Genomic DNA, 14486 nt, shown 5'->3' on the forward strand with positions numbered 1-14486 from the left:
ATTCCTCTTCCTCCCAACGTTCTGCCTGCTCCTTTGCCTCAGCTATTGGGGCAAGAAGACTATGGAAAGGTTCCAGTATATCTCAGTGGAGGCGCAGCGCTCCCCAGTGAGCTCTTCTCCAAGCATCTCCAGTTCTGGCTCCTCAGGGAGGCAAATGCATAGGAAGAGGCTGGTCAGGGAAAATGTACGCTTTTCTCTCCAGCCGTCTCTCTCCTTCACAGTAAATCCACAGAGGATGCCCACCTCCCACACTTATGACACCTGCCTTTTACATAAGAAATATATTTTATAAGTCTAACGATGCTTCATGAATTTTAATAAGAAAGTATATTTCTTCATCCCAAATGCCCTGTACAGAGAATACTTAAAATTACCCTAATTTTAAAGACAGGACCATTAGTATCAAAATGTTAGCATTAAACCAAGGCCACAAATAATAACTTTAAGCCACTGGTTAAAATGGATTTCTATACTCAAACTACGTTGTTTTTTTTAGGGGAAACGGTTCTGTTTAGTTTCCAAGCAGACGTGAACTTTGACTTTTTCTCAGGATTCTTTCACTTTTTTTTTTCGGTTTGAACCAGGATTCGTATATGAAGTGTGATTTATAGGTGTGCTATGTGAAAAGTAGGCCTTCATTTTTGTTCCTTTTTTGTGCAGGTTTCTCTGCTTATACAATTTCTGATTGAAAACTGCTGTAGAATATTTGGAGAAGAAATCACTTCCCTTTTGGAAGAGGTTTCAGTGACATGTGCTACGAAAGAGAATGTCTCAGGTATTGTGAATAATGGGGTTGTTTTTGTGTGTGAGAAATGGACACACACGTGAAGGTCAGCGAGGGCACCGACTACCCTGCAGCCCAGAGCAGCTCGGGTGAAGGGGCCTCTCGCCTGAGTCAGGGGCCGCGGGCTTCCGCCCCTTCCTTAGACGGCCTGCTCGTAGGTCAGGCTGTGTTAACACTGTGGTCAGGTTACCTAGTGTATAAGACAAGGTTCCCAAACTCCAAGAAGTTGTTAGTGGCAGAATTCTAACTTCTTTTTTCAAAATAAAACCTTACAAGGATATACAATAGAACAATTAACAGATTTACAATATAACAATATTGTTACAACATATTGTTGCAATATCTTACAGTATAACAGAACTGCTGTGGTTGAAACTGGAGTAGGAGACCCAGAAGCAGGCCTGGCCTGGTTGCTCCTCATCTTCCTCTCCGAGGTCCCTGACACCTCTCAGAAATCCAGCGCCCTGCAAAGTACTTGAGAAAACAGCTAGCTTCATGGGGCGGGGCAGGGTGTGTGGGGCTTGAAGACATTCAGCCTTCCAAAATATGAATGCCTGTACCACCAATTCTTGGTTATCTTTGAACAATTATTCTGTGCCACCATAACATTAGTATCTTCTCCTGTAATTATGGGAAACCATAACATCCAACTGGTATGATTGCTGTAAAGAATAAACAAAGTAATAGATATTAAAGAACTTTGTCAAAGGGAAATTGATAAGGTTGGTAAATGGTTTCTCTGAGACTAATAGAGTTAGTTAGGTGTATCCACCAGCTAATCCATTTAAAAGACACAGTCTTATTCAGAACCTGAGTGTATCTGCATTAATTTCTTTGTATTTTTTACCATTTCCTGGTATTATGACATGTCTTCATTGCTTTGAGGAAATCTTACTTAAAGAAAAGCTATGTCTTCAGGGACTGAGGTAAATCTAGCATACTCCAAAAATTTACTTTTAGTTTCTGCACTAACAACTAGAAAGATTTTGAAAGATGCTTTCTTTCTTGAGAGTAGGAATTTGAAAAATCTGCATGAAAACAGAATTAAACTAAACATCATAGTTGTTTAGTTTTTTTTTTTTTAAGGCAGCATGTATTTGAGGCAAGTGCAAATGTTAATCATGCTTTGATTTTTTTCGACAGATAACTCTTTCTTCCAGCTGAATGACTCCTCCTATGACAGCCTGGAAAATGAGCTGAACGAAGAAGTTGATGCTCCATGCAGTGACTTGGTAAAGAAACTCGGTCCAGGCAGCAGAAGCATGGACTCCATGTTAACCCTCAGTGACTATGACCTCGAGCAGCCTGAGGCGGAAGGCGATTTAACCCTGAGCGACTTTGACTTAGACCATCCTAAAGATGAAGACGTTCAGGTGGAACAGCCCGATGAGCCTGAGCCGGTGACCGTGGCGGCAGTGTACAGAAAGGCCTCGCTGCAGGACCAGGCCAGTGCCCCCTCTGGCATGAGCACCCCCAGCCACCTGTCCGCAGCTACGGAAGATGCTCCAAAAAGCCCGAGGCAACAGCGGCGCTGCTCGGAGCCCAGCATCGGCTACCTGGGTTCGAAGCTTTCCTTTCTTAGGGTGTTTTATCAGAAAAGGATACGCAAGTCCAGCTGCGATGCGATTCTCCTGAAAAAAGATGAGAACCATCTGAGTCAGAATCCACCCCTCCAGGAAGAGGGTAAGACAGGTTTTAAAACAAGTTTAGTCACAGACACTGATGTCAAGAAAAATGCCACTGATGAAAATGATAAGAAGCAAAGCTGGTGTGATAGCGAAGGAAATCACGTAAACCTTTTTCCTAAATCCAAGCCAGTGACCATTTCCTCACACGATTGTCCCACGAACCAGCCCATCGCTGTGGACACGGCTGGGTACTCCCCGCCATGCCCAGCAGAGCCCCTCAAAGGCTCAGGGAGGCAGCGGCACTGCTCAGAGCCCAGCACTGATGACCAGCACTGCAAACTGACCTATCTCAGGGGACTTTATTCAAAAAAGAAGCAGCACAACACAAGCTGTGACGCCAGCCTCTCGCACAAAGAGGAGGATTATCTCGAGCGGCACAAGTCTTTGCAGATGGAGGGGCAAAAGCTTATCAGTCAGAGCTTGGTCATGGGGATCGAGGTTGGCAAGAGTGGTGCCACAAAGCAGATCACTGAGAAGGTCTTCCCCCCAAGGTTAAGCATTTGCCCGAGGAGTAGCTGTTCCAGCTTGTCCTCCCCGGACACGTCCCCATCTGGCTCGCCAGTGAGCTCCCAAGACAGCGGTTTTTCTCAGATTTCTGAACAGTCGGTGTTTACACCCACTGAAACATCCTCTCCAGTAGATTGCACTTTTCAAGCTCAAGGAAAACAGGAAGAGCTTTCTTCTGACTTAAGCAGTTCCAGCCTCATTTCTGGAATTCCCGGTCCCTCGTCAGGGCAGGCCAGCAGCCACCTGGCTCATACAAAAAAGGACAGCCTAGAAGGGCATTCACAAATGCGTTCTGTAACTCTGCACCCCAGCACATGGTTGAGAAATGGTATAGCCAGTTTGAAAAATTGGTCTCTCAAAAAGAAGGCAAGGGCACCGAGACCAGAAAACAATAAAACAGGTTCTCTAAAAGGACCCACGGAGCCACCTCCATGTGCTCCTGGCATTCCAGAAGCCAGCGCACTGCAAGAGAGACAGACAGACATTCCCCAAATGGCAGCCGAAGGGCTTGGAGCTGTGCAAACAGCCCAGTCCTGTAGTTCTTACCCCAGCCAGGAATCAGAGAAGGATGGTAGCTCTCCATCCAGCCTGGCGGAAGACGGACTTGAGCTTTGCATGAAGTCACCTGAGGAAGGAGAGAAGGATGGGCAGTGTTCTCCTGGTACTCTGCCTCTAGAAGGATCCTCACCCAGCTCTTTGACAGTGGATGACGTGTCCAGCCCAGACTCAGGGCCAACAGTGGTTTCTGATGTTGAGGACACACATGTAACCAAAGACATTTAACCACAATCAGAATTCTAATATCTGCAAGGACAGAAACTGGGCTACTAATAACATAAAGATAATAATTACTATGACCCCAGTGTATAGAATAACCGAGACAGGTAGCATCGGGGTTATCACTGCTGATACTTAGGACAAAAAAAAGAATCCTCTTTATTGAGACTATTTGGCAAAAAGTCAAGGCTAAAAGATTTTATCACCTGTTTGGGAGGCTTTTCCTTATTAGAGCATGGATTGATCCTGTCATGCATTTTAAGAGGTCCCAGCAGAGGGCTAAAGACGCAGCATCATCTCTAGAGGAAACATGCCTTAGATGACACTAAGAAGGCCAGGATATCAAAAGGGAAGAATAAAAACCATGGACAGAGGGGGAAGTCTGCAAAGAAACCATCCACATTCCATGAAATGTTTTTAATAAGTAAGCAAGAAGAATGCCACCAATCAAAGCACTAAGAAGGAAAGCATGTCAGATGATCAAGGAAATCACGTCAGACTTTTCCCCAAAACCAAGTGAGTGGCCAGTTCTGAGACATCCCATAGTCAATCACGTGCCCTCACAGAATCATTCCAGGTACCGGCCCATTAAGGCAGCTAGTGTGGAAGAAACTCGAGGGATTCGAGCCATGAGTACCATGACATCATAGTTTTTGTTGGTCGGTTCATTTTTCCATGAGCGTTTCACTGCTCTGCAGAGGCCCCCGGACACAGCTGTGGGGAGAAAGAAGGAAATGGGTGCTCATTTCAGTGTTCTTTCCAGAGGTGCCTGAGCCAGAAACATTCTCCAGAAATGCACTTTTTCCTCCTAGGAGGTGCCCTCCTGACAGCATTGGCTGTCTTAGTGAGGAGGAAGAGTCTGCAACAACAGTCCTTCCTTTGTTGCACGGTCACTGTTGCCAACAGGTGATCAAAGCAGGACTCCTCTTTGCTGAAATGTTTTCTGCAGCCTTGCCTCTTGGATTAATCAACCAGAAAAAAAATTGCTGATCTTCCCTTTTCTGATGGCCATTTAACAGCTGAGAGAGCAGTTTTGAGAGCTGGCAGGTTGTAAAGAGTCACAGAACAGAAGAACCACCACAGTGGCTGTCTGGCCTTCTTTCAGATACTCCTCGACGCTGGATTTTCTCACCTCCAGAAGTTTTTACATCATTTTGTCCCAAAATGATTCACGGTGTATACCCCACTGGCCTATTCCAGTGGGGTATACACCACCGTGTGTGCCCCACTGGTCTATTCCAGTGGGGTATACACCACGGTGTGTACCCCACTGGTCTATTCCAGTGGGGCATACACGGTGGTGTGTACCCCACTGGTCTATTCCAGTGGGGCATACACGGTGGTGTGTACCCCATTGGTTTATTCCAGTCGTGTATACACCATGAATCATCTTGGGACAAAAAGATGTAAAAACTTCTGGAGGTCAGAAAATCCAGCGTCGAGGACTGTCTGAAAGAAGGCCCGACAGCCACTGTGGTGGCTCTTCTGTTCTGTGACTCTTTACAACCTGCCAGCCCCTCTCTCTCAAAGGTTACACCTCTCCTGGATTACCTCCATGGATTATTAGGCCTTGCCAGACAGTACGAAGGGACAAGCGGGAATGGCTGTGCACCTTCCTTCATTTTAAACACTTACTTATTAGAAATTGCTTAGAACCCATTTGACCTCTTTAATTCAAATTCCGATGGCCCTTTCTCCCACAAACTTGCTTATTCCAAATCACTTTTCTTAGCCACCCAGAAACTTTCATGCCAAATATGCTTCCCCTGTTGTCCTAACAATTGCATTTTTTCGTTATAAAAAAAAAAATTTCTGTAAGCTAGAAGTCCTTTCAGTATTAGCCATAGGTGCTACCTACTTCTTGGGGACATGGCCCTTTTTGTCCTTAGCATTATAATAAACCTTTAGAATTCTGTGTCCAAAGAGCTCCTTTATGACACTGGCCATCTCAGTCACAGATGTGAAGTAGATTTTACCGTATCGCCAACCACTCCTATATTTAGACTCCTCTAAGTGTCCATATGCATCTCACATGATACATGTATGAGAGCAGCAGGGATTCCCCTCACCCTGAGGGCACACTACTGTCAGAACTGCAATATGTGAATGAAGCTCTATGGCTTGGAGTGTCTTTTCCAGAAGCAAACTGCTTCTCTACTTAACAAAATAATAGTTCTAGCCATTTTTTTTTTGTTTTTCTTTTGTACTGGCGGGAGAAAATCATACGCCCAGTTTGAAGCAGAGAAAAGAATAGACACTCGAGTTCTTTAATAACCATTTCTACTCTATGTTCCCTTAGATACTCCTTACATACTTAATGTGAATACTTAATATTGCTGTAAAGTATTATATTGTATGATTTGAAGACAGACTACATGTCATTTTATTACACTCTTGTCAATCTATAATATATCAGACTGATGCTTTATCTAAGATGCTTTTGAGTTTATATAATATATCTTGACAAATTTTACTACATATGTTATGTAAGAAATGTGTATTTTTGTATTTGCAGAAACCGCTGCTAAATTTTAAAGTTGTTTGATTTTTCAAGGCACTGATAATGGATATGTATGAAATCATGCTATGTATTAAATGAAACACCATTCTTCAAAAGTTAACAATCCCACCAGAGTAATACTGCCCTTTGTGCAGTTGTTTTAGCTAATGAGCTCAGTTTCTGCTTAACGTTGGGGATTTCATAAAATGTAATTAATGCTGAATTGGAACTTTGAACTTTTCGTCATAGGCCATGGTCAGTCTTTCCAGAAAAAGACATTTTTCTAATCTTATCATTTACCAAACAAGTCATGCTTTAGACACAAAGTCTTCATTTTCTTAGGTATTACATTCTCACGGTGCTCCTAGAATCAGATGCACATATAGTCTACATTCTTATAGCAAAAAAAAATCAACTCGATTTGATTGTATAAGATTTTCTTATCTAAATTTGAACCATTCTGACCAGAGTGTCCAGTTGATTCCAGACACACCCAGGCATCCCAGGATGTCTGGATCCAGATTCTACAAGACATCAGTACTTCTAAGGTCGTGTAAACTTAAGCAGTATTACTGGTTTCTTGTGACTGCTGCGTTTTTGCCCTCTCAAAGTTCACGGAGTTCACTCTGTGTGAGTTTAAGCACCATTTCAAAGAGATTCAAAAACATATATACTACCTTAGTCCAGAAAAAAATGATTTGCTTTGAACAGTAAAGACCTACAACCCACTGTCAGAAATGTCACTGATTAAATTTGGGCAATGTACACATATACTGATGTTAATTTCTACTTAATGTTAAACAAAGTAATTTTTTGCTTTTAAAGAAGAATCTCAATCTACTATGGAAACATTGGATTGAATAAATTGTCTCACATTGTATTTTTCTGCTTTTCATGGTGTGATATTGAATTGAAAGCGTCTAATGTATCCTTGAACCAGTGGCATATTTTGTCTGTTGAAAGGTAACTGAGAATATTATGTATCTTAGTCCGACTTCTAGTAGTAAATGTTTAACTGATCTTTTCCTACCTGGTCATGTTTTAATGACTTGAGAGGAAGTCTTTGGAAAGTGTTTATTTCAATACAAAGAAAAAAATTGAACCATAAAGTTGGATAAAATGTTAACTTTTTAAAAAAATATCTATTCTGGTTATGAGGATATCTCATAAGCTAACTTTCCTGCTGAAAGGAAGAGTACTCTTGAGTTCTGGGTTTTCTACACCAAGCATGGGTCTCCCTTATTTCCGAGCCACTTATGGGTATAAGTCCTTCATTTTTTTTTTTAAGTAAATTCCTAAGCTTCTGTTTTGCATGATGTCAGATGTGTGATAGAATTGGCAGAGGCTCTGGGGTGTGATTTGAAAAATTTTGTTTCCTAATCCTCAAAAAAATTTACACAGGATGGTATTAGATATATACTGTTACTTCATTTTTACAGCATGTGTGCTCATTGTGCAGTGCCAGGGTGCACATACGTACATAGGTAGATAGTTCAAAGTGTTTCTCTAACCTATTTTAATTTGTTAAGGCAAAGTAAATATGCTTTCTGGAGTTTGATATTACACGACAATGTGAGATGCAGGTTTGGGAGGTGTTGAGATTTAAATGCTAGTTGTTTTATCTAGGTTTGATCTTTAGATTACAGCAACTTGGAATTCAGTTTAGGACTCCTCGCAGCCTCTTGGTCTGCTGTGAGGAGTAAATAAATTAGCTAAAAACCTCTACTTGTGAGGCAGGCCCTTTACTGTGAGCAAGTAAAATAGATATTTTAAAGAAATACTCCATCTTTCCCAGGTCACAGGGATGGTGAATATTATTGCCTAAAATTTTCAGAAGGAAAAGAAACATTCTATCTTTCCCAGGAATGAAATGACTGAAAAGCAGAGAATCTTCACATTGTGTTATTTCATTTAATGTTCACCGTATCCTATGTGGTGGGTACCTTCAGAACCTCACTCTGACTCCAGGCTCTTTTTTTCACCCTTTCTTAAAATAGGCATGATAATACTTCTTCCATAATAAAGCAGACACAAGGCGTGTACTGAGGACCCATCCAAACCTTACTATGTTATTGTGTCTCTGCTAAATATCTGTAAGAAAATGCCCTCTCCCCTCCACGCGCCTTCCAACAGGGACACCTGCTGATGCCACACACGCACTCAGAGCTGTGGCAGCGGACAGAGCAGCAATTGGAACTGTAAGAGGGGGACACACAAACAGAGCTCCCCTCAGCCGGGCTGGGTCTGAGGGATGCTCTGACCTACAGCTCTACCTGTCCCCGACCTGGCGTCCAACACAGGCCACAGGCGACGGACAAAGTCAGAGGAGCTGATTTCAGTCAAGGCAGCTCTCTGCGCCCTGTCACACTAGATCAACCAGTGGTTGGTCTCGTATCATGTGGACAAAACAACTCTTTGATGAGTGAGGTGTTTCACTTCCCTCAGCTCAAGTCAGCATGAGTCCAGGGTGGCGCCTGCCAAGTACGTGGGCAAACTGGGGCCCTGAACACCTTGCTGTTTGCCATGCTGGAGGCAGCCTCACTTTCTCACTGCCCTCAGAGGGGTTTGGTCTGGAGCTGGGGGCAACAGAAGGAAGCTAAGACTGGGAAACTGACAACTAGGATGGGGCTAACCTGAAAAGGTCTCAGGGGTTTCCCAAGTTTAGTTACCCTCTTGTCCAGAGAGGGGTTGGCAGAGACCTTGGCCTCACCCCAGCGTGTGCCTGTGTGTGACTGACCAGGCTGTAACAAAGGCTTTCTCGGAATCTGAGGTTAAGAAAATGTCATTGTCACCTTTTGTTTTCTGTGAGCTACCACAAGATCTTGTGTATATTTCCCTGTGCTATACAGTATAATCTTGTTTATCTATTCTACATTTGCCTGTCAATATCTACAAATTTTGAACTCCTGGTCTGTCCCTTCCCACCCCCTGCCCCCTTGGCAACCACAAGTTTGTATTTTATGTCTATGAGTCTGTTTCTGTTTTGTATTTATGTTCTTTTTTAGATTCCACATATGAGTGACCTCATATGGTATTTTTCTTTCTCTTTCTGGCTTACTTCACTTAGAATGACATTTTCCAGGGACATCTATGTTGCTGCAGATGGCGTGATGTTGTCATTTTTCTGGCTGAATAGTATTTCATTGTATAAATATACCACTTCTTCTTTATCCAGTCATCTGTTGATGGACATTTAGGCTGTTTCCATGTCTTGGCTATTGTAAATAGTGCTGCTATGAACATTGGGGTGCAGGTGTCATTGTGAAGTAGGGTTCCTTCTGGATATAAGCCCAGGAGTGGGATTCCTGGGTCATATGGTAAGACTATTCCTAGTCTTTTGAGGAATCTCCATACTGTTTTCCACAGGGGCTGCACCAAACTGCATTCCCACGAGCAGTGAAGGAGAGTTCCCTTTTCTCCACAGCCTCTCCAGCATTTGTTGAAATGGTCTGATTCTTAAGAGTCAGGGAAGGATGCTTTAGTAGGACAATCAGAAGATGACACAGCTCTTGGCGATTGCTGGCAGTCACCAGCAGCCTCTGAGCAGATGGACAGGGGCTCAAATCAGCACAGGCCATCATGTCTGCACAGCAGCACTGGGATGTTGGCACCAGGAACAGTGAGTGCTTGTGCCTGTGTGGTAAGGACTGTAGGTCAAAGGACTGGACTTCTTAGTCACTTATATATAAAATGACCATCAGCATTGGTTTTTAAAAGATTTTTTGGCAACAGCTTTATTGACATACACTTCATATACCATAAAATACTCATTTAAGACACACAGTTAAATAGTTTTTAGTGTACTCAAAGTGCAACCATCACCAAAGTCAGTTTTAGAATATTTTTGTCACCTCAAAAAAGAAATTCCTGTACCCTGTAGCAGTTACTCTCAATGTACCTCCCCACTCCACACCACCGGAGCCCTAAACAACTTCTCATCTATTTTGTGTATTTGCCTATGCTGGACATTTCATACAAATGGAATCCTATAATATATGTCTTGTATGATTGGCTTCTTCCAATTAGCATGTTTCTAAGGTAGTATCATCATTTTAATAAAAGTGTCAACATTATGTAATAAATACTAGCTCATTGTATAAAATTTGGAAAATACAGAAAAATAGAAAGATGAGAGAAAAATCATTTTAGACCCATCACCTGAAAACAACTATTTCAATATTTAATATATTTCCTCTTAGTAATCGTGTCAAAAGAAAAAAATCTAATAATAGAGATACATAAAGTAAAAAGTGAGAGCCTCCTTTTACCTTGTCCCAATTTCATTCTTCTTGGAGAGAAAAGTCACTGTTCACAATTATATATGTATCCTTCACGCCTTTTTCTTACGTGTTTTACACATACAATGCACACTTTATATACTGCAGGAGGGACTACATAAGATCAGTTTATGATATTATTCTGTAACTTGTTTTTTGCACATAATAGGTTCTTGGAAATCACTTCCATATTGACATATATTTTCTCTTTGACATCTTCAAAGAGTGCCATAATATAGAGGGAAATATCAGAACCACTTTCAGTAATAATTTGTATTATATTGTTTCCAATTTTTTGCTACTATAAATAATGTTACAATGAACATATTAGTGAACGTATTTTGGCACGAATGTGTAATTTTGTGTGATGGATTCCTCAGAGTGTGTTTGCTGGGTCAAAAGGCAAAATTGCACATTTTTCAGTAGCTGTTGCCAAATTTTATTTTAAAAGAGGTCAGTGGGGGGAGGGGAACGGTATAGCTCAAGTGGTCTAGTTCATGTTTAGCATGACAGAGGCCCCAGGCTCAATCCCCAGGACCCCCTCTAAAAAAATTAAATAAAGAAAATAGTAAACCGAACCATCCCCAAATAAACAACAATAACAAAGAATTCTCGGTCTGGTTAAAAAAATAAAATAATAGCTCTTAATGGTATTCTCAAAAAGAGTAAATAAAACACTTGTTTCCCTCAGATCCCCATTAATACCAAATAATGGCAAAATTTTGACATAAAATGGGCAAAATTTTTTCTCATTTTAATTTGCATGTTTCTGTTCTTCTGAGGCTGAGCAGCTTTCATAAATTTATTGATCATTTGTTTTTTCTTTGGTGAATTGCCTACTAGTATCCTTTTCCAATTGGACTGTTAGAATTTTTCTTACTATTTTTTAGGAGAACTTTCTATAGTATGGCTAGAAATTATTTGTCTTACATGTTAAAATTATTTTCTTCTAGCTTGTTCCAACTTGCTTATGTTATCTTTCGTTGTAAAATTTTCATTTCCCTTTGTGGTTTTTAGGATTTCCATCTTGATTAGAAATTTCTTCCCTAGCCAAAAGTTATAAAACATTCTCACATATTTTGCTTTTTCCGTTGACATTTTTATGTTTCGGAACTTACTTACACATGCCATGATGTGGGGGTTCTTTCTGAGTAAGTAGCCCGTTTTTCCAATGTCATTTCTTCTTTTCTTCAAGCATTCCAATGGCTCTCTTTATGACAGATTTACAGTTCTGTGTTTTGGGACTGTCTGTGTCTATACAGAATCTGTTTCCAGACTTCAGTTCCACTGATTATTAGTCTATTGATGAGCTAATACCACATTTTCATTTACTGAAGTTTTAAAAGATGGTGTCACAATGGCTAAACCAGTTGCTATAAGTAGCTCCCACATTCACCAGCACCCAGACAGTGGTCTGTAAATACTGTTTCCCACTGAATAGAACCAGGGCTCTTTGGTGAAATGGCTGATTCTTGGTCTGGGGTGGGAAATGAACAAAAGGAGCCTGGGTATCTTGTCACACCAGACGGTAAAAAAAAAAAAACAAACTGTCAAAGAATACTATGAACGCAGCCAAAGGACTTAGACGCACATCTGAAGACGCCAAAGCTGGGAAAATGTGAGCATCACAACGGGTAACAGTGTAGCAAAATAACATTAAATATTTAAAAATCAATGAGTTCAAAGTTCCAGGAAGACAAACTCAAAATAAATAGTAAAAGAGCCACTCATACTCCTATCCCATGATTCCCAGACCTGTGATTTAGGATACAGGGGAGACTACAACATATAATGGTCTCTCATTCAAAGCGTATACTGCATTCTTTAAGACTGAACCCCACCCTTACAGGTTTTGTCTCCTCTACGGCTCTGCAGCTGAGTCTTTAGTAAGCCGTTTTCAATTAGGCCAGCTGCTTCTGGGTGACGCGGTACATGGTAAGACCAAATAATTCCACAAGCATGAACCCACTGCTGCATTCCCTTTGCTGTGGAACTCCTTGATCAGACCCAGTGCTCTGCGGGCACCCCCGGATAAGGCATCCTGTGAGTTCAAGTATGACAGTGAAGCCAAACCACGCCCAGAAGATGGATCTGTTCCAGCGAGGACAAATCTCTGTCCCTTTCATGATGGAAAAAGTCCGATGTGATTGCCCTGCAATGAGCGGCTGATGGGGCCCCGGTCTAGGGCCCCTCCGAGACCACACCCACTCTCAGTGAGTCACGGGATTCACAGGACTCAGCAGACCTACTCAGCTATGATTTATTACAGCGAGGGAGACAGAGCAAACTCAGCCAAGGGGAAAGGTGCATGGGGCAAAGTCTGGGGGCAAACAGTCACGAGACTCCAAGGGTCCTCTCCAGGTGGAATCGAGCGTAATCCCCCAGCAACAAGTCGTGACAACATATGTGAAATGTCTATGATGAAAGCTCAGTGAGACTCAGCCCCCAGGGTGTTTACTGGGGCTGAACACATAGGCAGCCTCTGCCTGGCAAGTATTCCAGAATCCCCGAAGGAAAGCAGATTTTCTGCATAAACCATATTATTTGTACAGCTTAAGCATAACAAGCCACTCCTGGTTTCAGAGGCTTCCTGAAATCTAAGTTTCCAGATGCCAACCAAGGGCAGGTTTCCCAAAGCGTAGCAGTCAAGCCTGCTATGTTAACTCTTTTCTGCACAGACCACCCGCCTCACCACGGGGAGTTAGTGACTTGTCAAGGGCTCCCTGTTCGTGTCTTTGGTTGGACATCTATTGGTAGCAGTAGCTGGATCAGCCTTAGTAAATGGGAGTCCATGCTGTTGGGTCCAAGCACAAAGCAGGGCAAAGGAAGTTGGATTTGGTGCTGGAAGCCATAAATTGGCAAGTGGCAAAGCTGCTCCAGTCCACTTCCATAAATGTCTGGGGGCAGCTCCTCCAGGATTCCTGTGTACCTCTCCCTCCCCCTTAGAAGGGGAAGCTACTGGAACAAAAGATAAGAAGTTTCTGCAACTGGTTGCAAGGCCACAACTGATAACTCGCTGTTTTCTTTCTCAGCCATCCATTCTGGACTCCCTCATCCACATCTAGTGTCTCTGCTGGTTTCACTCATGTGTCTGTGGTTTAATACAGACCCTGGCCCCTGGTGGCACCTACGTCCTAAGCCCCAGACGACCCGTGACTGTGTTACCTTATATAGTCAAAATAGCCAAAGGGACTTTGCAGAGTCCCCCAGCAGATATGTAATTGAGTTAAAGATTGTCAGATGGGGAGATTATCCTGGATTATCCAGATGGGCCCAATAGAATTGCAGGGAAAGACGGATACAGGAGAGTCAGAGTCAGAGAAGGAGCTGTGACAATGGAAGCAGAGGAGTGATGCCAATGTTGGAACAGGGCCACGAGCCAAGGAAAGCAGGTGGCCTCTAGCAGCTGGAAAAGGTGAGGAACAGATTCTCACTTGACAAGTCCAGCCTCTGCAGGTTGGGCCGGGAGGCTGGAGGCCCGTGGGAGCCAATTTCCAGTTCAAGTCCAAAGGCCACCTGCTACAGAACCAGGAAGAGTCCATGTTGCAGACGAAATCCAAAGGTGGTCTGCAGGAGAATTCTCCCTTGCTCAAGGAAAGCTGGTCTTTTTGTTCTCTTCAGGCCTTCAACTGATTCAATCGGTCCCACTCACATTACGGAGGGCAATCTGCTTTATTCAATGTCCACCAATTTCAATGTTAATCTCATCCAAAAATAACCCTCACAGAAACACCCAGAATAATATTTGACCAGATATCTGGGCACTCGGTGGCTCAGCCAAGCTGATGCATAACATCAACCATTGTAAACACTGTGTCCTATTAATCATCTCTATAACTGTCTGCAGATCTGATCTTCACATATATTATGAAATTGTGTCCACATGGTTTCAAAAGGTCGTGTTGTGACCTGGCCTCTTTGTTTTAGAGAGCTATCACCCCCATTCTGACTGG

General features: G+C 42.5%; 1 protein-coding gene across 1 annotated transcript in view; it reads left to right on the forward strand.

Annotated features, from left to right (window-relative positions):
* LOC140691104 (rho GTPase-activating protein 20-like) overlaps positions 1–7136 on the forward strand; it is a 31833-nt gene extending 24697 nt beyond the window's left edge. Inside the window, exons 8-9 of the mRNA XM_072953912.1 lie at positions 661–775; positions 1928–7136. Of these exons, the coding sequence (XP_072810013.1) occupies positions 661–775; positions 1928–3762 (1950 nt within the window). The 3' untranslated portion in view covers positions 3763–7136. The remainder of the gene's footprint in view (positions 1–660; positions 776–1927) is intronic.
* Positions 7137–14486: the final 7350 nt, after the last annotated feature.

Source organism: Vicugna pacos, chromosome 33 (assembly GCF_048564905.1).
Source record: "Vicugna pacos chromosome 33, VicPac4, whole genome shotgun sequence".
In the NCBI taxonomy this organism is placed as follows: domain Eukaryota; kingdom Metazoa; phylum Chordata; class Mammalia; order Artiodactyla; family Camelidae; genus Vicugna; species Vicugna pacos.